General features: G+C 66.1%; 7 protein-coding genes across 7 annotated transcripts; 4 read left to right on the forward strand and 3 right to left on the reverse strand.

Moving 5' to 3' along the window:
- Positions 1-194: 194 nt before the first annotated feature.
- On the forward strand, positions 195-1,032 carry EMIHUDRAFT_356947 (hypothetical protein; the record flags this gene model as incomplete). Its single annotated transcript, XM_005765840.1, has 2 exons — positions 195-552; positions 731-1,032. A coding segment is annotated over exon 1 (260 nt), but the record flags the coding sequence as incomplete, so codon positions are not given.
- A 1,032-nt stretch (positions 1,033-2,064) lies between these two features.
- On the forward strand, positions 2,065-3,560 carry EMIHUDRAFT_103776 (hypothetical protein; the record flags this gene model as incomplete). Its single annotated transcript, XM_005765841.1, has 3 exons — positions 2,065-3,033; positions 3,095-3,163; positions 3,225-3,560. 3 exons carry the CDS (start codon positions 2,065-2,067, stop codon positions 3,558-3,560), a joined length of 1,374 nt encoding a protein of 457 aa, XP_005765898.1.
- Positions 3,561-4,254: 694 nt separating this feature from the next.
- On the reverse strand, positions 4,255-9,951 carry EMIHUDRAFT_212538 (hypothetical protein; the record flags this gene model as incomplete). The annotated part of the gene is made up of 8 exons (XM_005765842.1): positions 4,255-4,691; positions 4,887-5,067; positions 5,141-5,369; positions 5,874-6,291; positions 6,376-7,222; positions 7,514-7,747; positions 8,428-8,462; positions 8,781-9,951. 8 exons carry the CDS (start codon positions 9,949-9,951, stop codon positions 4,255-4,257), a joined length of 3,552 nt encoding a protein of 1,183 aa, XP_005765899.1.
- Positions 9,952-15,243: 5,292 nt separating this feature from the next.
- Positions 15,244-16,155, forward strand: EMIHUDRAFT_103778 (hypothetical protein; the record flags this gene model as incomplete). Its single annotated transcript, XM_005765843.1, has 1 exon — positions 15,244-16,155. The coding sequence occupies one exon, from the start codon at positions 15,244-15,246 to the stop codon at positions 16,153-16,155; it is 912 nt and encodes a 303-aa protein (XP_005765900.1).
- A 275-nt stretch (positions 16,156-16,430) lies between these two features.
- Positions 16,431-17,430, reverse strand: EMIHUDRAFT_356950 (hypothetical protein). Its single transcript, XM_005765844.1, has one exon. The coding sequence runs from the start codon at positions 17,416-17,418 to the stop codon at positions 16,642-16,644; it is 777 nt and encodes a 258-aa protein (XP_005765901.1). The 5' UTR covers positions 17,419-17,430; the 3' UTR covers positions 16,431-16,641.
- Positions 17,431-21,698: 4,268 nt separating this feature from the next.
- Positions 21,699-23,200, forward strand: EMIHUDRAFT_212546 (hypothetical protein; the record flags this gene model as incomplete). Its single annotated transcript, XM_005765845.1, has 2 exons — positions 21,699-22,961; positions 23,189-23,200. The coding sequence occupies 2 exons, from the start codon at positions 21,699-21,701 to the stop codon at positions 23,198-23,200; spliced, it is 1,275 nt and encodes a 424-aa protein (XP_005765902.1).
- Positions 23,201-23,239: 39 nt separating this feature from the next.
- Positions 23,240-24,433, reverse strand: EMIHUDRAFT_212547 (hypothetical protein; the record flags this gene model as incomplete). Its single annotated transcript, XM_005765846.1, has 2 exons — positions 23,240-23,739; positions 23,803-24,433. 2 exons carry the CDS (start codon positions 24,431-24,433, stop codon positions 23,240-23,242), a joined length of 1,131 nt encoding a protein of 376 aa, XP_005765903.1.
- Between the last annotated feature and the right edge of the window lie 122 nt (positions 24,434-24,555).

Genomic DNA, 24,555 nt, shown 5'->3' on the forward strand with positions numbered 1-24,555 from the left:
GAGGCTCTCTCCCTCGATCGAGTCGAGAGGCTTCGCTGCCGGCTCGAGAGAAAAAGCCGCGTATAGAGCCAGAGGATGAAGCGGAGAGAGAACGACGAGAATGCAGAAACCATAGAAGCTTACGGTTCATTAAACTCCTGATGAAAAAAGAATTCTGCAAAGGGGTGTGAACGGAGAGAGCAAACTCCTGGCAGCTCCCACAGCCGAAATGTGCGCCAGCTGCCCGCTCACCTGTGTCACGCCGCCGCGCACGCACCTCGCTATGTGCTCGCGCGAGCTCCCGCCCGAGCCTCCAGCTCGGCGTCCCACTGCTGCGGAGCCGATCGCTTTTCCTCGGCGCTCGCGTCGAGCCGAGCTCTCGGCACTCTACGGCGGGCGTCGCTGTGCGGGGCGCCCGTTTCCTGCTGGCCCGAGCGGAAAGCTCCACGTGCCCGCGCGAGCTCCCGGCCGAGCCTCCAGCTCGGTGTCCCACTGCTGAGGAGCCGATCGTCGTCCGTCGGTGCTCTCGAGGAGCCGAGCTCCTTGGCCTGGGCCCGGGGACTTTACAGGAGGGGGGGGGCCCCCCCCCCCCCCCCTTAACCCGGGGGTTTTTTGGGGGGGGGGGCCCACGCACCCCTTGCCCGGGGGTTTTTTCGGGGGGAAGCCCCCCCCCCCCCCCCCCTCCCTCGATCTCGCGGCGAGAGCACGAGCGCGCCGTCCTCTGGCGACGCGCCGCCACGCTCTTCCTTAGGTCGTCCTCCGAGATATCGGTGCCGGACCGGCGGGGCGGGGGCGGGGTGGCGTCGGAGCAAGTGTCTCGGCCTTCGGTCGACGGAGCGGCGACCCGCGAGCACGCTTCGTGGGCGCCCGACGAGGGTGGTGCCGCTGTCGCTCTGCCGCGTGCGCAGGCGTGCGCAGGCGTGCCGAGGTCTCGCGACGGCACTCAGCCCTTCGCTGGGCGTGTGGGACGCCGGGTACGACGAGCACGGCTTCTGGTCCGTCGAGGCTGCCCGCGCGGCGCGCGACGCGGCGGCGGCGCTTGCGCTGGACGCCGCCGACGGCGGCGCGGGGGCGGCGCGGGGGCGGCAGGCGCGGGGGCGGCAGCCGGCCCAGCGGGTCGCGGCCCTCCGCCCCCGCGGCGTCGTTGGAGGGCGAGCACCTCGAGTACCTACGGCGGCGGGGTGCGCCGTGGGGCGAGCCGCCCGTCGCGGGCGCCGCCGCGCCGCCGGAAGGGGCGAGGCGGCGAGCGAGGATCGTCGACTTTTGGCGGGGGGCGCTCTCGACACTTACCGGCTGAGGTCACGTCGTCGGGCGCGTCGACGGGCTGGTTGGCCATGGTCCGCACGGCGGGGCGGCTGCGCCGCCAGGACTCGCGCGTCGCTGCACGCGGCCTGCAGAAGGAATGACAGCTCGGCGGCAAGGCTTTTCTTGCGCCGGGACGGCTAGGCTTTTTGTGAGACGCCGCTCGCGGAAATCGAGGAAGGCTTGGACTTTTCTTTTCTTGGGAAACGGGAGTGTTGGTTTAGAAGAGGCTGGCCAGCGACTGGACACACCGGCATGGGGGGACGCAAGCAAGGACGGGGATTGGAGGTTCGGTAGAGAGATTTAACTTTTAAGCACAGCTCGAGGCGAAATAAAATTAGAAAGAAATGTACTCCCTCCCTCCCTCTCTCTCTCTCTCTCTCTCTCTCTCTCTCTCTCTCTCTCTCTCTCTCTCTCTCTCTATCTAAACCGTCTCACTCAAAATCTCTCTCTTTCTATCTCGGCTCTCTCTCTCTCTCTCTCTCTCTCTCTCTCTCTCTCTCTCTCTGTCTCTCTCTCTCTCTCTCATGTCTCAAAATCTCTCTCTCAGAAGCGGAGCACACACGAAGATCGAAGTCGGCACAACAAAAATCCCCTTTGCAGCCAAGCCTATGGGGCACCTAGTTCCGCGTCTATTGCATTAGAGCGATCAGAGGATGAAGCAGGCAGGAAAGAGAAGTGGACACAGTCAAAAGAAAACGCCGACCCCCACGACGCCGGCGCGCGCCCGACATCGACCCGACATCGACCCGACATCGACCGACAGCCATTGCCCAGCAGTGTATGTGTGTGCTGCCCTCCGCTCCCCGCGCGCTTGGCCTCGCGCGTCGGCACGCGCCGTTTCTCGCGCACATCGAGGACCTCGCGGCGAGCCTCCGCGAGGCGCGTGCCGGGCGCGAGGCGAGCGGCAAGGCCGCGCGGGCAGCGCAGGACCTCGCCACGCTGGCCATCCACCGGCGCCAGATTGGCGACGCGGACGGTGCCGCCACAGCGCTTTCCGCGGCGGCGGACGATTTGGGCGCGAGCCTGCACGGCCGCGTCGATGGCTCCGACGAGGAGCCGACTTTCTCCACGGCAGCGCAGCAGCTAATTGCTGCGGAGACCTTTGACGCCTTCCTGCGCACGGGCACGCTCGGCGCGCGTCCCTCGTCCACGTACACCGACGAGGAGTGGCTGGGCGGTCTCATTGCGGCCACGCACGAAGTCGGGCGGTACGCTGGCCTGGCGGCAACGGCTGGTGACGTCCGATCGGTAGAGGGCGCGGCGGCCGTCGTGGGAGCGCTGCACGAGGGGCTGATGAACTTCGACTTTCGCAACGGGTCGCTCCGGCGCGGCTTCGACTCGGTAAAGTACGTGGAGCGACGCCTCGAGGATACTCTCTACGAGCTCAAGCTCTTTCCACCACCGCCGCCTGCCGCTGGCGACGCCTCGGCCGCCGAGGCCGCCTCCGCCGGCACAGCGGTGGCCCCGCTGGCCCTTGTCGACGGCGCGGGCTTGGACGCCGCGCGCGCGGCCTACGCGACGCTGGACGCGGCGCGCGAGGAGGTGATCAAGAAGTGCCGCGAGCCGCAGAAGCAGGCCAAGCAGGCGATCTACGCGCTGCAGCGGGGGGACGGCGCGGCGGGCGGGCGGCAGATTGAGGCGGCGCGCAAGCTCGCGCGCCTCCTGCTGGCGGAGGTCAAGCCGCACCCCACCTTGCGGCAGCAGGCTGCGCTGAAGGGCATGCTAGAGGAGCTGGCGGAGGCGTGCCCTGTTCGTGGCCCGTGCCAGTCCGTGACCGCCTCCCTGACACGGCTGCGACACGTCGCTTCAGGCGGCCCTCTTCCAGCATTGGCTCGCCATCCCGGGTGGCGCCGTGCTGCTGCGCGGCGACGAGGCGCCGGTCAGCGGCGAGCCGTCCGCCCTCTGCCACGTCCACGACGTGCCCTCGGCGTGTCCCGCAGGCGCTTCTCGGCGACGAGCTCTCGCCCTCCGAGTACCTCGGAGGCGTGTGCGACCTCGTCGGCGAGATCGGGAGGTTCGCCGTGCGACGTGCGGCCGACCGCGACGCCGCCGCCGTGCAAGACGCTCTCTCCACCGCCGTGGCGGTGCAGGCCGCCCTCTTGTCGCTCGGCCACGCGGCGCCGCGCGCGCTGCAAAAGAAGGCGGAGCCGCTGCGCACCGCTGTGCGGAAGATGGAGACGCTGCTGTATGAGCTCTCCCTCGTCGAGCGATCCGGCCGAGTGCGTGCCGAGCCTGTCCGTGAGGAGCCGCCGCCGCCGCCGCAGCCGGATGAGTAGAGCCGCATGTGCGCAGCCCAGCCAGAGGTGTAGTAGCATACGTTGCGCGCTGTACAACGGAGAGTCGGTGAGAGTCAGTGTGCGCTTTTCACACAACTTCTACTTGTGCCCCGGTGTTGTGAGAGTACTGTCTAGCCTGTGAGAGATGAATACCATACGTTTTTTCACGGATACTTGCACTGTTGCACTGGGATAGGGTCGATTCCCGTCAAAAATTGGTAAAGCGGCCGTAAAGCCGTACACGGGACCCACGAGACGGGACCCCTCGATCGTCTCGCCCTCCCTCACTGGTGTGTTCACTGGGGGGGGGTCATAACAAAAGATCGAGGTGCACGCTGCAGAAGCAGTGTCGTCCCCCCCGACGCCCCCTCTGCATCGTCTCACTGGAAACTTTCTTTTTCGCGTGGCGCTCACAAAGGACACACAAAGCAGAACAAGCATATACAATTCTCACGCCCCGTATTTTACTCGACGCAGAAATATTACCGTACGACGCGCCCCGCACAAGCAGCCACAAGCCACAACGATCTTTTAATCATGTGGCATGTGGGTGGTGAAGGTGATGCGTGGGACATACATGGACATGGATCGATAGGACGTGTGAAGAGTTACCTGGTGCGGCCTGCCTGCCCGTAGTACAAAGCAGAAGCCCCCCCCCTTGCGGGTCCACATCCCGTGGCATGCACTCCGATTGCTAGGCGCAGGAGAGGGGAAGCAGCACGAATCCCAGGGCAGCGAGAGGGCCGAGCGCGCCAGAGTCCGGCTCTGGCTCTGCGCCAATGAACGGCAGCGCGCGAGATGCCGCTGAAGAGCCAGATCCCCCACGACTGGCAGCGTATGCCCCGACAAGTAGGCCAAGAAGTAGCAGTATCAGCGGTAGCAAATACTTGCTGTAGGAGCCGCTGCTGCCTGGAGAACGGCTCGTGCCGCCAGCGTCCGCTCCGCTTGCGGCTGCGAGGTCCCTGGTCGAGCCACCCTCTCCGCCGCCGGCTTCGCTGGCCTTGGACCGACTGGGAAGCATGGACGAAGCGGACTCCATCAGCTTTGAGCCACCCGAGCGAGCCTTCTCCATCAGTCCCGACAACAACGACTGCTTTTGCTCGCCGGGATCGGAGGCGCTGGGGGCGCCCTCTGCGCCAACATTACGCGCTCCAGCTCCGCTACGTGCACCAGCTGCCGCCCCCGCCTTTCTTTCCTTTGACGCCGCCGGCGCAGCGGCTGGCAAGGGCGACGCGGCAGCCGGCCCCGCCGCTGCCTCGCCCGGCTTAGCCGTCGCCGCGCCTGCCTCAGTCGCACTGCCCGGAGCCGGAGAAGGGGCTGGGGCACCCGCAGCCTTGGCCGCCTCCTCGCCCGCCTTTGCTGCCTGGTCTGGCGACTTGCCGAGCCCACGTGCTCGGGCCGCCGCCTCACCCGCCGTCTTGGCAGCCTCGGGCGTGGCCCCGGCGTCGAGAGCCTTCTGAGCAGCCTTGGCGGCCGCAGCAGCCTCTTTAGCCACCTCACGCGGCAGCTTGCCGAGGCTCAGGTACCTCGACGTCAACCTTTGGCATGTCGATCTCTCCCTGTGGCGCCTCAACGCTCACCTTTGGCACCTCGACGTTAATGTCTGGCGTCTGAAGAGTCGCGTCCGGCAGGTCGACGTCGGCTTCGGGGATCTTGGCACTCGACTTGCCTCCGAAGAGGCCACTGAAGCCACTGCTGAGGCCACCGAAGAAGCCTCCCTCCGCGGCGGCTTCTGGCACCTTGAGGCTCCCATCGATCTCCGGCGTGTTGACGCTCGCGTCTGGTACATCCATCTTGGGCAAGTCGACGCTGGCGTCTCGTGCATCGATTTCGACGTCTGGTAGCTCGACGTCTCCCTCTGGCAGCGCGACGCTCCCCTTTGGCAGCCCGATGTCGACCTCGGGCAGTGTGACGCTCGCATCGGGAGGCTTGATGTCGATCCCGGGCATCTTGATGCTCCCATCGGGCATCCGGATGCTGCCGTCGGGCATGGTGATGCTCCCGTCGGGCATCTTGAAGCTCCCGTCGGGAAGCTCGACGCTTCCGTCTGGCAGCTCTAGCGATCGTGCCGCGCTCGCAGACTCGGACCGGTCGCCGAAAAGCCCGAGGTCGTGTTTGATGAACGACTTCCGTGGCGCGTCTGGATCGACGGTAGCACTTGATGAGCCGGGCATCTTGATGCTCCCATCGGGCATCTGGATGCTGCCGTCGGGCATGGTGATGCTCCCGTCGGGCATCTTGAAGCTCCCGTCGGGAAGCTCGATGCTTCCGTCTGGCAGCTCTAGCGATCGTGCCGCGCTCGCAGACTCGGACCGGTCGCCAAGCAGCCCGAGGTCGTGTTTGACGAACGACTTCCGTGGCGCGTCTGGATCGACGGTAGCACTTGATGAGCCGGACCGAAACAGCCCCGATATGCGTCCTATGGGGCCTGATTTACGGGCAGCCTTGGCTGCCGCCGTCGCCTCCGCTGCCGCCTCCTCGTGCGTCTTGCCTTCGCCGATGGCCTTCGCCGCGGCGGTGGCTGCTGCCTTGGCCGCCTCAGGCGATGCGCCAGAGCGAATCGCATCCTTTGCCCCCTTGGCTGCCGCCGCCGCCTGCTTGGCAGCTTCGTCTGCGGTCTTGCCGTCATCAATCGCCGTGGCCGCTACGTCGCCGGCCGCCTCCGCGGCAACAGGCGGAGCGCCAGCGTCGAGTGCGTCCGCCACCGCGTCAGCCGATGCGGAAGCTAGCTCTGTTGCTTCAGCTTCGCTCTTCCCGGCGCCGACCGCCTTAGCCGCCACCGCTGCCGCCGCCTTTGCTGCCTCGGGCGGTGCACCAGCATCGAGAGCCTTTTGCGCAGCTTTTGCCGCAACCGCAGCCTCCCTGGCTGCCTCCTTCGATGTCTTGCCGACACTGCGCGCTTGGACCATCGCATCTCCCGCCAGCAAGGCAGCTTCAGGCGAGGCACCGGCCTCGATGGCGTCCTGCGCTGCCTTGGCCGCGGCACTGGCTTGCTTGGCCGCCTCCTCCGGCGTCTCGCCGGTCGCAAGCAAGTCCGCAGTTGCCTTGCCTGCTGCTTTCGCAGCGTCGGGCGAGGCACCGGCGGCGATTGCTTCGTCAATCGCCGTCGCAGCCGCCACCGCCGCCTTGGCCGCCTCCTTGGTACTCTTGCCGAGGCCGACAGCGTTTGCCGCTAAGTCTGCCGACATGTTTGCGGCCTCAGCTGACGCACCAGCGGCCGCTGCGTCCTGTGCTGCCTTGGCCGCCGCGGTGCCGGCCTTGGCTGCCTCCTTTGGCGACTTTCCCAGGTCGATCGCCTTCGCCGCGGCGTCGCCCGCCAGGGCAGCCACCTCCGGCGAGGCGCCGCTACGGATTGACTCTTGCGCCGCCTTTGCGGCGGCGGTGGCTTGTTTGGCCGCCTCTTCGGGGGCCTTGCCGAGTGCAAGGGCGTTGGTCGTCGCCTCGGCCGCCACCGTCGCCGCCTCGGGCGAAACGCCGCTGTCGAGCGCATCTTGAGCTGCCGCCGCTGCCTTCGCGCCAAGCTTGGCCGCCTCCGCGGGCGTCTTACCGAGGCCAAACGCATCAGCTGCCGCGCTGCCTGCTACTTTTGCAGCAGCCAGAGACACGCCGGCAGCCAGAGCCTCCTGAGCCGCGCTTGCAGCCACCTCAGCTTCTTCTGCTGCCTTCGCCGCAATCTTGCCGTCGAGGATTGCCCTTGACGCTACTTCACCAGCGGCCCCCGCGGCGCCGGGCGGAGCGCCACAGTCGAGTGCGTCTTCCGCCGCCTCAGCCGCGGCAGTAGCGGCTTTAGCCGCCTCGTGTTCCGTTGTGCCGAGGCAAATCGCCTTAGCGGCAGCCGCCGCCGCCGCCTTCACTGCTTCCGCGGGTGCACCTGCATCGACGGCGTCTTGCGCAGCTTTTGCCGCAGCCGCCGCCTCCTTGGCCGCCGCTTCAGGCGCTCTTCCCGAGCTCACTGCCTTGGCCGCTGCTTTGCCTGCAGCCACCATGGCAAGCGGTGCAGATGCACCGGCGGCAAGCGCCTCCTCTGCTGCCTTCTCTGCCGCCAAGCCCTCAGACACAGCTTGCTTTGCCGAAACACCACGGCTGCGCGACCTCTCCATGACTGCTTTGCCCACCCTCTCCGCGATTTCGTCCTGAGTGGTCTGCTCAACCGCAGCCTTCTCAGCAGCCACCTCCTCGGCAGCCGCCTTGTCGGCAGCCTCCTTCTCGGCCGCTTCTTTCTCGGCCGCTTTCGCCTCCGCAGCCGCCTTCTCCGCAGCCGCCTTCTCCGCAGCCGCCTTCTCCGCAGCCGCAGCCTTTTCAGCCGCGGCCTCCTCCGCAGCTGCCTCCTCCGCAGCTGCCTCCTCCGCAGCGGCCCTCTCCGCAGCGGCCTTCTCTGCAGCAGCCTTCTCTGCAGCAGCCTTCTCAGCCGCCTCCTTCTCCGCGGCTGCTTTGTCCGCTGCAGCCTTTTCGGCCGCGGCCCTCTCGGTCGAGATTTTCTCCGCAGCAGCTATATCAGCCGCTGCCTTCTCTGCTGCTGCTATCTCCGCCGCCTCCTTCTCCGCCGCTGCTTCCTCGGCGGCTGCCTTCTCGGCAGCGGCCTTCTCGGCCGCAGCTTCCTCGGCCGCAGCTATCTCGGCTGCGGCCTTCTCTGCTGCGGCCTTCTCTGCTGCGGCCTTCTCGGCTGCGGCTTCCTCGGCCGCAGCTTTCTCGGCTACGGCCTTCTCAGTTGCAGCCTTCGCCTCCTTCTCGGCTGCGGCCATCTCCGCCGCCTCCTCCGCCGCTGCCTTTTCGGCCGCAGCCTTGTTTGTTGCAGTCGACTCGGCCGCGGCGAAGTCGCCGCTGCGTTCTCGGGGGCCTCCTTGTCCATAGCCGCCGCCTCCTCCACCTCTTTGGTGGCCGCCTCCACGACCGCCGCCTTCTCTGCAGCCGCCGTCCCATCCGTGGACTTCTCCACCGCTTCCTTCAGCGCTATTGCTTTTCCGGCTGCCGCTGCCTCGGCCTCTGAGGATTCCCTTGCTTCCCCGGCCACAGCCACCTCCTTCTCTGCCGCCGCCGCCTCTCGCTCCGCTACCGCGGCTTCTGCCTCCGCGGCCGCTGCCGCAATTGCTGAAGCGCGCGCGGCTGTCTCCGCCTTCTTAGCCTTCGAGCTGAACATCCCTGAGAAGAACCCGCGCTTCTTTGTCGTCTCGGTGCTGGCTCTCTCGGTGCTTGCTCTCTCCGTACTTGCTCTCCCAGCACCCGCAGTGAAGCTAGCGCGGCGATACACTGGCGCCACGGGTTGCGACCGTCCATCGGCTTCTGAAATGGCCGACTTGACGTCACTCAGTGCGGCGCCCGACTGAGCGACCTCAGTGACGGATGGCCCTGCTTCGACTTCAGCCATGTTAGCTTCCTCCATCGGTGCCAGATCAGTTGCCAGAGTCAACCCGTCCTCCAAGCTGGGATCGTCAAGAGCGGCCATTGCTGCCGCGTAGGCCTCGGTGGCATCTGAGCTCGTCTCTGAAGGCGAGATCGTTGCTGCCTCCGATTGAGTGTCCGAGGCCTGAAGGCCCTTGGTGCTCTGGTCCGCTGCTGCTGCGTAGACGTCGGTGGCGTCTGCGCCCATCTCTGACGGGGGGTGCCACAGCGATGGCTGCGCGGAAGCGCTACCGTCGCTGGCCGCAACGTCTCGCGTCTTGGTTGCCTTGGTCGCTTTCCGCGACTCTGCTGGTGTCGGCTTTGGTCTCTGAGCCTCTGTGCTCGATCGGTCCCCTAGCAGACCAAGGTCGTGCTTCACAAAGCTCTTGGATGCGTCACTGGCGCCAGAAGAGGAGCGGCGTCCCGTCAGCCGCTCCATGAGACCCGCCGCCTCCTCCTCCTTTGTTTGCTGCTTGGGGCTCCTCGACCAGGAGCCGCTGAAGCGGCGAAGGTCTTCGACTGCCTCGCTCGATCGCTCTCCGAACAGCCCCAAATCATGTTTGGAAAACCGCTTGCCTTCCGCCGACGCTGTAGCCGCAGCACCCTTGGCCGGAGACTTTGCCGACTTTGCGGACTCAGCGGACGCGCCAGCGTCGCCGCTAAAGAGCCCGGAGAAATAGCTGCCAGAACTGTTCGCCTCTGCAGGCGGGACGTCCGCTGCCCGAGTTCCCCCCAGCAGACCCGAGAAGAAGCCGCCTTTCGTTGCTTTTCCAGCGTCCTCGGACGCTGCAGGCGCCGGGGCCTCGGCTGAGCCTAGCAGCCCCGAGAAGAAGCCGCCGCCCTTTGCTGCAGTTGATGACGCGCCCGCCGCGGCCGCTGTCGATTTTCCCTGATCGACGCCCTTCTTGGCCTGCGCAGCATCCGCAACCGCCGCCGAGCGGTAGACTGGCGCCTTCGCCCGCGCAGCCTGGCCCCCCCCCGCTGCCGATGGCCGCTTGGTTTCGGCGCCCATCAGACCTGCGAAGAAACCACTCTTTGACGGCGGCTCCTCCACCGGGGCGGGGGCGGCACCCCACAGTCCCATGGTAAATGGCTGATGAGGACTAATGGATGCCCGTCGGTCATGCGATGTTTGGCCAAAATTCGGGCTCCGAGGGAAAGCTAATAATCAGCTTTCCCCTTTATCCGACATCTCATGCCGAGCTCGGGCGCTCTCCCCCACCCAATTTATGTATGTATGTACTCTCTCTCTCTCTCTCTGTTCTCTCTCTCTCTGTATGTATGGAAAATGTTGAGGAGCGACCCGAGCAGCCGTGCGGAGGCTATTAGTGGTTTATACGAACGAACGAACCCCGAACACCCTTCGGAGGAGTCGCTCCTCATCGCAAACCCTGTCAGCAGTCCACCTTCGGGTATGTTCGTACGAGAGCTACATACGTACATTTGAAAAAGGTGAGGCAAACAAACACGAGTCTAAGATAGGACACGAGATGGACACGGACCACGTCTTATTGGAAACACGCACAAAATCGCAAACGCCCGAAACCGACGGGTCGGGATACTGGAAGTGCTTAATCTCTTCAAATCAGTCCCGCTCCCGGGGGTGAGGCTGAGGGTGATGGGTGTCGCGTGTATGTCGCGCGTCGCCGGGTCGGCCGTCGCGCGGGAGGAAGTCAGAAGAGAGCCACAGAGAGGGATCGTGTGCGGAGTGATTATATTTCTGGGGGTAGAGAACATACAGTGAATAGAGTACGTCGGAGTGTCAATCGACAACAGCTCAACTCTACATCAATCGAGGCGTGAGTAGGCGCTGCTTCGAAAGCCTCCCACCATCTGCATCTCACTCACCTTCTCCACAACGCTTCCGGGAGCGCTGTCGCCGCCGCCGCTCCCCTCTTCGTCTCGCGCATCCCACCAAGGGAAGGTCTCTGCAGTCGGCCTCTTCCGCTGCGTGTAGTCATGCGCGATGAATGCAGCCCCGTGCAGCCCCGAAAAGGAAGGCGTCGGCGAGGGCGGCCCCGGCTGCCCCGGCTCCTGCGCTGCCTGAAGCTCCTGGGTCCAAGCTTGGGAGAGCCGCCGTGAGAGGATCTTGACTTTCGTCTTCGGCGGTGGAGGAGCGCCTGTGCCAGCGGAAGCGCCGTAGAAAGACAGGCCCTGGAGCCACCTCGAAGCCAGCGCAGCCAAGCCGTCGCTGTGTGCGCCTGTGTTGCCGGCGGCGGCTCGGACGCCATCGCCGTCGCCGGAGGAGACCACGCCGGAGGAGACCGAACCACGCGAGGGCGCATGCCACGCCTCGGTCTGGCCGCCCCGCAGCACCATCAGCTCGAGGGCAGACGCGCGGAACTGCACAAGCTCGACGTGAGCACGGAGCAGCTGGTCCGCCTGCGGCGTGGGTGGGCCGGCGAAGTCACGCCGCCGCGCTAGCCTGGCGTGGCCGCGCCAGCCAAGGCGCGCCTGCTGACGTCCGAGCTCGGCCGACAGATCGGACGCCGACACGGAGCCGTGCAGCTGCGAGGCGCACTCCTCGAGCGAGCGCAGGAGGCCGGGCAGCTCCGACACGAGCTCGGAGTGAAGGGAGTGCAGCCCTCCCCACAGCGAGCCTCCCTCCTCGTCGGCGACACGGCGCAGCGCCCCGAGCTGGCCAGTGAGCTCGGCGTGCCGCTTGAGGAGCGTCTCCCGCCGCGACTCCGTCTCCCTCTTCACCTCGCCCAACACCCCCTGCAGCTGCGCCGCGAGCGAAGCCGCCCTGGCAGACGCCTCCACGATGGCCGCGCTCGCCGCTGCCGCCTCTGCCGCACAGCTGCGGACGGACGCGGCCGACGCCTCCACCTGGCGCGTGCAGAGCGACGCGTCATCGACGTGTCGGGGACGTGTCGCTCTGCACGGCATGCGCGTGTCGTGGGCGGCTGCTCCAGACCACACCTGCCGAGCCACGCGGCGGGCGAGGTGTGAGTTGGCCGCGTTCTCAAAGGCGTCGAGCGGCGTGGCCTTGTACAGCTCCTCGAGCTCGGACACGTCGATCACCTCGCCCGTGTCGAGGTTGACCACGCGCCGCCGCATCGACTCCAGGGCTGCGGCGGCTGCGGCGGCGGCAGCGGCAGCCGCCGCCCTCCTCGCCTCGGCCTGGTGGCGCACCCACGCGCCGGCAACAGCGCGCACCTGCCGTGGGGGCGGCAGATGGCATCGAGTCAGGGGTGGCAGAGAGGCGCGTCTCGCCCCTCCGTCGCGTGCGGACCGCGGCTCGCCGCACGGCACGCTCCGCTGCCGCCTGGGCGGCGTGCCGCGCCGCAGCCCGCCTGACTGCGCGCCGCGCAGTGCCGCGCACGAGCGCCGCCACTTTGAGCGCCTCGAGGCGCCGGGCGGCTAGCCTCGCCAGCAGCGCTCGTGCGGCGGGCTGGAGCACACGCGCTGCCTCCTCGTCGGCGCGGCCCCGCGGAGCCACCATCGCGGCGAGGGCAGGCGCACAGAGGGGCCTCGTTGGGACCTGGCTCGGAAGGGGGGAGGGGTATGAGAGGGGGGGGGGGGGCTGAGGGCGACCACGCCGCCGCGCCTGCACGCTCTCGCCACCTCGCCGCCGCAGCGCGTCCCGCGCCTGCTCCGCCGCCTCGGCCCAGAAGGACGGCCCGGTCTCTTGCTCGGCGCCTCCCTGCCTCGCCCCTTGGCCCGCCACTTGGCCCGCCCCTTGGCCTGCCCGCCGCGCCCATGGCCACCCGCCCGCCGCCGCCCCGCCGCCGAGCCTGCTCCGCTGACTGGCCGCCGCGCGGGTCGCAGAGGCGGCCGGCGCAGGCTGCCACGCGCCCTCCCCGCCCCCTCCCCCGCCCTGCTGCCTGGCTCCCGCCCTAGCTCCCGCCTCCTCGGGAGGCGGGAAGGAGGTTGCGAGCTGGCGAGCGAGGGCAGTGCCCCACGCGTGGTCGGACCTAGGGTCGGACGCCTCCCCCTCCCCCCCTTGACCGCCCTCGCGCAGCTCGCCCTCCGTCGAGTCGACTGACGAGCCGGGATCATCCCGCCTCAACGCGGAGCCCCTCGCGGCCGCCAGCGACGACCACGACCACGGAGACGGCTGCGTCGAGCCCGCGGTCGAGCCGGTGCCTCCGCTCGACCAGCTGCCGCCGAACGAGCGGCTCTCCCTCAGCTGGATCTGCTGCGGCGTGGGCTCAGGCGAGCGCACGTGGATGACCTGGCCTGGCCCAACGCCGTCCGGCACTCCAGCGCGGATGGAGGCCCCGGTCGGACTGGTGAAGGTGAACTCGCTTCCGGCGACCGCGTGCGGGGGCACCGTGACGCGGATGAGCTGCTGCTCCGAGCCGCTGGGCATGCGGACCGTCGTGAAGGCTGAGGAGGCGCAGACGCACGGCACTTCGCCGCACACGCAAAGCGCGACCGAGTCCATCCCAAACGTGTCACGGTCGCTCTCGCCGTCGCTGCTGTTCGCCTCGCTGGGACCGCACCCTTCGCTCGCCCCGCGCTCGGACTTCTGCTTTGCATCGTCCGCACTCTGTTTAGACTTCGCATCTTCCAGCACAGTGAGAGCACCCATCACCGCCTTCTGCTTTGCCTTTTCCAATGAGCCGAGCAGGCGTGCTGCTCCGCGCTTGAGTTCCTCCACCGCAGCGCGATCATCGAGGACACCCCGGTCCCCTGGGAGGAAGCCGTCGTCGTCGGACCCCCGGTCGGCCATGATTGGTTGTATCGATAACGCGAGCAGGGGTGTCGATCGAGGGAGGCCAGCTGAGGAGTGGCTCGAAGACGCTTCCTCGTCGGCGTGTGGTCAAGCGAGAACGGCGTCCAGAGAGAGGAGCAAGAGAGGGAAAGAGGTGTGTGTGTGTAGAGATAAAACTTCTGATGCCATGCGTGACCTAGTAGTGTCCCCAGCTATGGGCGTGTCCACGTTGGAGCCAGGTGTGGTGTGTGGACGCGAGAATAGCTCCGCCGTTCATGGAGGCAACCGATGCGAGCGAGCGAGTCGACTGGTCGGGGGGGGGGGTCGTCGTGGTTTCGTATTAAGAAGAATACTCACTCACACACAGGAGCGAGAGAAAGCGTTATCACTCCACCACAAAAACGGCGAAGAATACGTAAGAGCTACATGCACTGAGAGAGAGTCGGGTCGGGGTTGACCGCACCGCGTGCGTACCTGAGGGAGGGTGTAGAGGATGTAGAGTGTAGAGCGCTGTAGAGCTGTAGAGATGTAGAGCGCTCTGGAGCGCTGTAGAGCTGTAGAGCTCTACATCCGCCGCGTGACGAGGCGCCTGCGTTGTAGAGCGATGTAGAGCGCGATTTTGTTGTAGAGTTTGTTGTAGAGGCTCTACAGCCAAACCGCCGGGAAGGCAGTGACTCAAAGAGGTCGAGCCGCGCTAATGGGGTGTCTCCGAGCTTAGTGAAGCTCTGATGGACAGCCCTGACTATCCCTGACACACAGAGAGTCCCTCTGACGGCACACAACACCCTATAACTGCGTCATGACCAGCCTGCCATGTGTCGCCGGTGCCGCATTCGTCGCTGTGCTTCTTTAGCAGGCGGTGGACTGTCGGCTGCGAGGACGGTCGCATTTGCGCGAGGCGAGGCGAGCATTCAGACGCGTTGCATGCGCCATGACTCGCGCCAGCGCGTGCGGGAGCTCCTGGCTGAGCGTTGAGTCCAGGCGAGTTGCGCTGGCCACTATCGCTACGCCGAGCCGAGCTGACGCGCCGAGGCGCCGGCCAGTCGCAGCCGTGAGGCATGCCATAGCAGCAGAGGCACCTGCCACCCATTGGGCGGGCAGACAGAAGGCCAGGGCAGCACTGGCAAGTGCAACGCGCCTCATGTCGGAGAGCGACCGTGCCTCGTTCGCCGCTTATGATGTAGAGTTTGTTGTAGAGATTTCACGTTGTAGAGCGCCTCTACATCGCTCTACAACGCAGGCGCCTCGTCACGCGGCGGATGTAGAGCTCTACAGCTCTACAGCGCTCTCCAGCACTCTACATCTCTACAGCTCTACAGCGCTCTACACTCTACATCCTCTACACCCTCCCTCAGGTGCGTACCCTCCCCACTCCCGCCTCTCGTTTGTGTCACACCACGCGGAACGCATCTCCATCGCATCGGTGAAGGGGGTGAACCGCGCCATCCTCGATCGCCGTGCAAAGCTCGCTTCCGTGCTCTCACGCCGCGCCACGTCGGCCCTTGGTAGAGAACTAGGTAGGTAGGTAGAAAGGTGAAGAACAGCCAGGCTCGGACTGGACACCAACGCGAGAGAACTTCCAAAAAAAACCGCCGTACGCGCTTGGAAGGGCAGAGCCGGGTTGCGGTCTTGGCTCGCACCCAAATGGGCCTCGACGGCGGCACGCTAGTCACTCGGACGGACGTCCTCCGGGGCTCGAGCTGGCGCCTCGCCAACAGCGACGGCGGCGCGCACCGCAGCAGCCGGGGCGGGCAGCTGGGCGCCGTCGAGGCGACCTCGGCCGCCGGGGTGGAGCGGCGGCCGCTCTCGCTCGACAGGAGGGAGGCGTTCGAGACGTGCGCCCTCTCCGGCGAGGTGCTGCCGCTGCGGCCCGCGCCGGGCGTGGTGGTCGCGTGCGGCCTCGGCAACCTCTACCTCCGCGACGCGGTGTGCCTCTTCCTGGCGAGGACGGAACGCTTCGCACCGGACGTGACGGACCTCGCGGCGCTCACCGCAAAGTTCGGACACATCCGCGCCCTCCGCGACGTCTTCCCGCTGGCCCTCGAGCCCAACCCGCGCCGCGCTCCCGCCGTGGACGAGGACGCGCCGGGCCGGCTCGCCGGCGCGTGGCGCTGCCCTGTCTCGGGGGTCGAGACCAACGGCATGCACTCCTTCGTGGCGCTGCGTCCGTGCGGCCACGTGCTGCGCCAGAGCGTGGCGAAGGAGATGGCGCGCGGCAGGCGCAGCGCGGCCAGTGCGGCCAGTGCGGCCAGCGCGGCCAGCGCGGCCAGCGCGGCCGGCGCGGCCGGCGCGGCCAGTGCGGCCGCGCCGGCGGTGAGCGATGGCATCTCGACTGTGCACGGCGGCGGCTGGGAGTGCCCGGTCTGCTCGGCGCCCGTCGAGGTTTCTGTGGAGCTGGTCGGGCCGGTGGAGCTGGTGGAAAAGTGCCGCGATGCCTTGGAGGCGCAGCGCCGGCAGCGGGCCGAGCGCAAGCGCAGGAGGAGAGAGTCAGAGGCGGGACATGCAGACGGTGCCACGCGTCCTCGACGTGACGACGGGCAACACAGTAGAGGATAAAGCATCATCTCCTGTCAGCGCGCGCACACCACCGGTGTGTGTGTATGACCTTACGGGAACCGTCATGACGAACGGCGGGCGGCATATGCGCGATGCGCATGCCCATTGCCATCATCACTCGCTTGCTTTTTTCGCTCCAGTCCTGCGGATCTTCATAGTAGACCGGAGGGCTACGAAGCCTTCACACTCCAAGGGGCTGCATTGCCATTCGCGATTCGGCGCGGGGCGCAGGGCGGGGGGCGGCTCCCCGCGCTCGATCATGTGTAAAATGTCTCTATAAACGATCTAAAAAATGTCCTGCTCGCGAAGAGCAGCCTGCTGCCCTGCGCTGCCAGGGTTAACCGGAACGCATGTTTGATGTACGACGCCCCACGTGTCGGTGTGGCACACACACACCACACGGACGACCGCGGAGAGTGCACCACCATAGACTCAAACACGAGATTGTCGGACAGCGGGACCCGGGCGAGCCCCGCCCGCTATCGCCTATCGCTTTCGCGTGGGGAAGACGAGCTTGAGTAGGAGCTGGACGAGGCCGAGGCAGAGGCCGATGCCGTTGGGCCCGTACACAAACACGTCCTTGGCGGCGGCCACTCCGTACACCGTCCACAGCAGCGTGTTTGCGCACTGTGCCAAGGTGAGCGGCGTGTATATGGAGGCGGAATCGCGCGTGGAGAGGACGGTGCGGATGGTCGAGAGAGGCGACGCCGCGAGCACCACAAAGATCGCGGACGCAAAGTACCCCACTAGCGTGGCGCGGGCCGCAACCTTTGCAAAGACGAGGCCCGTCCAGAGGCAGAGCGTCGCCATCGCGCCGCCGACAAAGGTCAGCTGGCAGGCGGAGAGCGCCGGATGACTGTTGCCCATCAGCGGCAGCATGACGGCAAAGGTTGCGAGAACCGCCCCGGCGCCCGGCAGGTTGGAGGCCACGATCCACGGGTTGGAGACGGCGAGCCCGTAGCACAGCCAGCCAAAGACGCTGTGGATCATGATGGTCGAAGGCAGCGGGTTGAAGGGGCCAAGGTCGCCACTGTTGCGCGCAGCGAGCACGGCCGGCAGCGCCGAGAAATACAGGGCGTTGGAGGTCAGGACGCCCATCGCAGGAGCGTAGAGGCCGAACGCCTGTGCGGCCGACATGCGTGCCTCGCCGCCACGCATCGCTAGCAGCACCCTCGCCTTGGCGTCGGCGGGCGCCGGCGCAGCGAGCTGGCGCAGCGGAGGCCGAGCCGGGGCCAAGCCCGAAGCGAGCAGCGCGACTAGCATTAGGCAGGCTTTGAGAAAAAGAAAGACGCCGGGTGGATGTGAGGCTGCCAACTGCACTCCAAGTGCTCCAAGTGCGCACCAATGTCAACACAACGACGTCATGACAAGCGATCCCACGACAGCGATTGTGGGGACTACATGATCCGTACGTGAAGGGGGAGGGCCCGTCCGCACAGAGCTTGGCGGCGCGGGCACCCCCCACTGGGGCCGAGGACAAGACTCAGGAGGCCGTTTGCCGCTTGCTTGTTCTTGGTCCAGTTGGTGCGCATCTTGCGCGCCTGCTTGTTGATGTTTTCGGCGTCGCCCGCCACCGCCGCCATGGAGATCTGCTGCGTGTGGTGGACGACGAAGGAGGAGGCGCTCGCCGGGACCGCGTAATACTGGTGCTGCTGGCGCGACCGCGCGGGTACACCGCGGTCCGGTCCGTGTTGGTGCCCACCGCTTCCTTGGCGAACACGTGGAGGAACTGCTTGGTGGGCGGCGCAATGCCACCCAAGGTTTCCACGAGCACCAGCCGCGTTATGGCTTTCTTGACCCACCTCGCGTCGTAGTACTGCGCCCCCAGCCCATCCGTTTCCAGCCCGCATTCTTCTTGACCCCCATCCGTCTGTCTCCATACGCGTGGTCTTTGACCCATCCCTTTCCAGTCGAGCGACCAGCGAGTGGTCGAGCGGTCCGTCCACCTGACGGCCACGCTCCTTGCACCCCACGACCCCCGTCAACGCCTTGTCTAGCGTGTTTCCAAACCCGTAGAGGTGGCCCACCGACGACACATTGCCACCGTTGTCCCACGAGCCCCTCCCTCCCCGCTGAGGGAGGGTGTAGAGGATGTAGAGTGTGAGCGCTGAAGAAAAAAATACATATTCTTATCTTTTTGCCCCCCTCTCCGAGACTAGGGACAGAACCACACCAGTATAGACCAGAGGGACTGCGCCTCGCCCCCGCTTGCCCTGCCTGCGCAGGATAGCGTGCCCCGATAACGGCGACACTTAGCGAGGGTCACTGCGCAAGGAGGGGGTGCACTTGGAGCACTTGGAGTGCAGTCGTCGGGGTGCGAAGCCTTTTTTCCTGAGGGAGGGTGTAGAGGATGTAGAGTGTAGAGCGCTGTAGAGCTGTAGAGATGTAGAGTGCTGGAGAGCGCTGTAGAGCTGTAGAGCTCTACATCCGCCGCGTGACGAGGCGCCTGCGTTGTAGAGCGATGTAGAGGCGCTCTACAACGTGAAATCTCTACAACAAACTCTACATCATAAGCGGCGAACGAGGCACGGTCGCTCTCCGACATGAGGCGCGTTGCACTTGCCAGTGCTGCCCTGGCCTTCTGTCTGCCCGTCCAATGGGTGGCAGGTGCCTCTGCTGCTATGGCATGCCTCACGGCTGCGACTGGCCGGCGCCTCGGCGCGTCAGCTCGGCTCGGCGTAGCGATAGTGGCCAGCGCAACTCGCCTGGACTCAACGCTCAGCCAGGAGCTCCCGCACGCGCTGGCGCGAGTCATGGCGCATGCAACGCGTCTGAATGCTCGCCTCGCCTCGCGCAAATGCGACCGTCCTCGCAGCCGACAGTCCACCGCCTGCTAAAGAAGCACAGCGACGAATGCGGCACCGGCGACACATGGCAGGCTGGTCATGACGCAGTTATAGGGTGTTGTGTGCCGTCAGAGGGACTCTCTGTGTGTCAGGGATAGTCAGGGCTGTCCATCAGAGCTTCACTAAGCTCGGAGACACCCCATTAGCGCGGCTCGACCTCTTTGAGTCACTGCCTTCCCGGCGGTTTGGCTGTAGAGCCTCTACAACAAACTCTACAACAAAATCGCGCTCTACATCGCTCTACAACGCAGGCGCCTCGTCACGCGGCGGATGTAGAGCTCTACAGCTCTACAGCGCTCCAGAGCGCTCTACATCTCTACAGCTCTACAGCGCTCTACACTCTACATCCTCTACACCCTCCCTCAGCTTTTTTCTTTTTGTCCTCTCGGGGGAATGTTCTCTCGGCGCCCATGGCCTTCTGAGGTTTCGTGCTAATGACGTCCTTCTTGGCACTTCGGGCGTCGGTGTGTGCGTATCTGTGGTGTCTAATTCCTCCGGTATGCTATAGAGGTTTCCCGAGCTGAGACCTTCTTTCAATCGCAGCGTATCTTGCTGGAAGCCTTTCCGCTGGCGGGAGGAATTGGTCCCCAGTTCGAAACCTGGTCGACCCTTATATCTTTTGTTCACACCTGAGCGGGCTCAATTTTGCTCAGATGCTCCTACGAATTCGAAATCGTGTCCTCACGCTTAGCGCTTGGTGTGCGTTCGTTTTTCGTCACGGGAAGTGTGAGCGCTGTAGAGATGTAGAGATGTAGAGCTCTGTAGAGCTGTAGAGCTCTACATCCGCCGCGTGACGAGGCGCCTGCGTTGTAGAGCGATGTAGAGGCGCTCTACAACGTGAAATCTCTACAACAAACTCTACATCATAACGTACGTACAAGTAAGCGGCGCGAACGAGGCACGGTCGCTCTCCGACATGAGGCGCGTTGCACTTGCCAGTGCTGCCCTGGCCTTCTGTCTGCCCGCCCAATGGGTGGCAGGTGCCTCTGCTGCTGTGGCATGCCTCACGGCTGTGACTGGCCGGCGCCTCGGCGCGTCAGTCGGCTTGGCGCAGCGATCGTGGCCAGCGCAACTCGCCTGGACTCAACGCTCAGCCAGGAGCTCCCGCACGCGCTGGCGCGAGGCATGGCGCATGCAACGCGTCTGAATGCTCGCCTCGCCTCACGCAAATGCGACCGTCCTCGCAGCCGACAGTCCACCGCCTGCCTGCCGCCTGCTAAAGAAGCACTGCGATGAATGCGGCACCGGCGACGCATGGCAGGCTGGTCATGACGCAGTTAGGGTGTTGTGTGCCGTCAGAGCTCTCTGTGTGTCAGGGTCAGTCAGGGCCGTCCATCAGAGCTCCAGTAAGCTCGGCGACACCCCATTAGCGCGGCTCGACCTCCTTGAGTCACTGGACACTGCCTTCCCGGCGGTTTGGCTGTGGAGCCTCTACACAACAAACTCTACAACAAAATCGCGCTCTACATCGCTCTACAACGCACCCGCCTCGTCACGCGGCGGATGTAGAGCTCTACAGCTCTACAGCGCTCCAGAGCGCTCTAAATCTCTACAGCTCTACAGCGCTCTACACTCTACATCCTCTACACCCTCCCTCAGCCTCCCCGCCGTCGTCGACTTGATGAGCGGGTTCCAGCACTTGACCTCGTAATGCACGTCCCGCATCGTGGCGAAGACGCCGCCGAGCTCGCAGATGTCAGTCACGGACGTGTCGTTGAGGTGCCGCGTCACCTCGGGCTTCTCCTTGTCCCCGAGGATGATGCTGCCAACCGAGCGCGCCCGGATGGCATTCTGGGCGGCTCCTTAGCACCCCATTGTGCTTGGAGGTGCGGTCGCCCTTGTTGGAGTTGGCGAGGGAGTCGCCCTTGTACTCTCCCACCGTGACGGTGCACGCCCGCGGCGGCCTTCTCGACGAAAGTGGGCGCAATCACCGACAAGAGTAGAGCCCGTGCCTGCGCTGTATCGCCGTCAGGAACATCGCCGACACCATCTTCGTGTGGTGGAGTCCATCAGGGCGCATGTCGAGCCATCCAGCGGCGCCGAACTGGGAGATCGAGATGCTGTCGAGATGTAGCGAGTCGCTCGCCTCCCTGAACTTGATCGCCTCCGACTGCGGCGTGTTTTTGTCGATCTCCTCGCACGCCGCCAGGCACGCGATCCACGCTTTCGTGGGCCCCGACAGCAGCGAGCGTGCCCTGTTTCGGGACTGGAAAAGTGCTCTGCTGCGTGAAGAGGTCGCCAATATAGGTGGGATGCGCTGCGCCGACGGCAGCATGGACGGACAGAAGCGGCCAAGCTCGTACGTGTGGCAGAAGAGGCCAAACTCCTTGTCTTGTGCACGCACCGCGTAGATGCGCGCGACATCGCCACGCCGTTGGCTGATGTGTGTATGTCATTGTAGTGCTGCGCAAAGTGCTGTGCAGCATCGGCACTGTCTCTTCCCCTGCCGGGCCCCCGGAGAGGGGCATGCACGGCAGGGGAACTGAGGGCGTAGACTCGGGAGACTGATGGGTCAAAAGCATAGATCGTCAATCGACGCGTTGCGCCTTTGCCGATCCGCATAGTGAGGCTCTTCACAACGAACCTGCTCGTGCGTGCCGCCGAGGCCGCAGCCACCGAAGCTGCTGGGCTGTGGCCTGCCTCAGCCAGCTGCACGAACGACTTCTAACCACAGGGTTCCACCGCACACGACAGGCGATGTCGCTCGCTCTGCTCTGCCTCGCACACGGCCTCCGCTCGTGCTCAGACCGCGCATGGGCCTTTGTGCTGCCCGTTTACCTCGCACAGGCGTCGCCCGGCTCGCTGCGCCCCATCTCGGCCGTCTCGCTGGCGCAGTCGTTGGGAGTTGTCCTGCTGGCCCCGCTGATCGCACGCGCAGGGCCGCGGATGCAGCCGCGCTGGATGGCGCTGCTCGTTGTTTGCGAGAACGTGTGCGTGCTATGTGGCGGTGCCGCCTTGCTTGCTGCTGGCGCGCCGGGTACAGTGTACTCGAACGGCGTGATGGGCGACCCGCGCTTCTGGGCTGGAGCGGTACTCATGGCTGTCGACGGCGCCATCTCCTCCCTGCTGTCTCTCGTCGTCGAGAAGGACTACGTGAGGCGCACATGCGGCGGCGACGTGGACCGACTGGCGGCCGCCAACGCGGCGGTGATGCGCACCGATCTCGGTGCCTCCGTCGGCACCTACGCGCTGCTGGCCCTGGCACAGACCGACGGTGCCTTGCTGGCTGACCCCGCCTCGCTGCTCGCCGCGCTCGCAGCGTGGCATTGTACAGCGGCCTGTGCCACCCTGGCAGTGCTGGCGCTCCTCCGCCGGTCCGAGCCAGCGCTCGCGGCGGACGGCGACGCGGCCGACAAGCCACCTCCGCCTTTGAGGGCAGCGCTCGGCGGGCTGCGCGAAGGCGGCCGCCTGGCAGCGGAACTCGAGCCGGGGGCGCGCCGCACGCTCTGCGCTTTCGTCGCGCTATTCTTCACGGTGCTCTCGCCGTCCGGCCTGCTCACCGCGCACTTGCGCAGCCGAGGCGTCGGCGCGGGCTCGATCGCAACCTTCCGATCCGCGGCGCAGGCGGCGGGCTGCCTCGGCACCGTCGCCGGCCCGCCGCTCATCAAGCGGCTCGGCGTGGGTCGGGCGGGAGCGGTGCTGCAGCGGCTGCAGCTCGGCATGGTTGTGGCCGCGGCGCTTGCCGTCCTCCTCCCCTCCTGGCCCCGCCGAGGGCCTGCTCGGGAGGCGGTGCTGATGGGCGCCGTCGCCGGCTCGCGCGTGGGCCTCTGGGGTTTCGACTTGTGCGAGCGCGCGCTGCTGCAGCTCGCCGTGCCCGCCGGAGACGGCGCGGTGCTCGTCTTCAACTTCGAGAGGGCGCTCGCGGAACTGGCGGGCTTCGGCATGCTCGGCCTCTCGCTCGCGTACCCACGGCCCGACGATTTTGGCGTTCTCGTGGGTGTGTCGGCGGCGGCCGTCTGCGTGAGCAGCGCCGTACTCGCTTCCACCGAGCGGTTATGGACGCGAGGGTCGTCAGGGCTACATGCACAACATGCACATGCACATGCACATGCACATGCACATGCACATGCACATGTGCATGCACATGTTGTAAAGAACGAGTGAGCGCGCTGCGCGCAGTAAAATGAGCGAGGTACTGTTGAATGACGAACTGATGACGAATGTCAGTGTGGACGTCCCTCTCGCAGCCGGCGAAGTGACACCTCAACCCCGACCTCCGAGGAGGGGCTCCCTCAGCCTCACACTGCGTCACTCCCTGCACGGTCCGACCGACTGCCGACTCGATTCGCAGCGACGCCGCGCCACTTGTCGAGCACCAAATCCCCAAAGGCCTCCTCTGCCAAGCGAAGCCTCGCCTGCGGGTCCGAGCCGTTGACGAGCGTGTTGAAGGCGCCCGCCGCGGCGAGCTGCGCGCGAGTGTGCGACGGCGGCAGCTCGGCCGCGGCCGCAGCCTCGGCGGGCAGCGTCGCGTCAAAGCTGGGGTAGCCGAAGAGAGTGAGCGAGTAGCGGTGCCGCCGCTCGGGCGGCAGCAGGACGCGGTGGATGGGCGAGTGAGTCGCCCCGCGCGAGAGGAGGTGCAGGTAGTCGCCGAGCAGCACCACCACCTCGCCGGCGAGCGGGGGCACGCCCACCCACGCCCCGTCGGCGCCGAGCAGCTGCAGCCCTCCGGTGCCGTCCTGCGCGATGAGGGTCGCCACGTGCCAGTCCGTGTGCGCCGACGAGCCGGTGCGCGGCTTGCCTACAGGCGTGGGCGGGACGTGTCCGCGTCGAGTCAGATGCGACCCGCAGGCGCGGAGCCCACCTGGCGCGATGTGGGCGTGCTCCGCCGCTGAAAAGTAGTGGAAGAGGCGCATGATCGAGATGCGCTCGCCGCCGCGCAGCAGCGAGGCCGCGTCCACAGGAAGCAGCAGCGCCTCCGCCATGTGCGCGGTCGCGCGCTGCATTGCGCCCGCCGCGGCGTGGAAGTAGTGAGTCAGCTCCGCCCGCCAGGGCGCGCCCTCGCTGCCCTCGGGCCACAGATTCGGGCCGCACAAGCCATTCTCCACAGGCGCGTTCGCCGGCCACTCGTACCCATAGCAGAAGCCCTCCTTCAGCTCGAGGTTCGCAGCCAGACCGCTCTCGCCGCCGATGGCCAAGTAGCCGCGCTGGAAGCCAGGCCGCCCATCGAGAGAGCCAGCGGCGAGCTTGGTCGGTTCGGGCAGAGCAAAGAGGGAGCGTGAGGCATTGAGCGCCGCCGCGATGTCGAGGTCATGCCCGACGAGCCGCACGGCGCCGAGCGCTGCGCCGGCAGCCCAAGCCTCCCGCTGCACCGAAGCCGGAGCACGCAAGTCGACGAGCGGTACGCTAGGCCGCGGTTGGCAGCACAGTGCGGCGAGCGCAGCGACAGCAAAGATGGAGGTGGCGGCGATGAGCTCTCGGCGACTCCGTATCATCCCGCCATTTGGAATTTTAGGAAGATGTGGGAGGGCGCAGAGAAGCGCGCCAGGCCGACGAGTGAGGAAGTCGGAAGTGGCGAAACTTTTTTCCGTCACTGTGCGATTTCGGGGCCTTGCAC

The sequence above is a fragment of the Emiliania huxleyi genome, assembly GCF_000372725.1.
Source record: "Emiliania huxleyi CCMP1516 unplaced genomic scaffold EMIHUscaffold_53, whole genome shotgun sequence".
NCBI classification, from domain to species: Eukaryota; Haptophyta; order Isochrysidales; family Noelaerhabdaceae; genus Emiliania; species Emiliania huxleyi.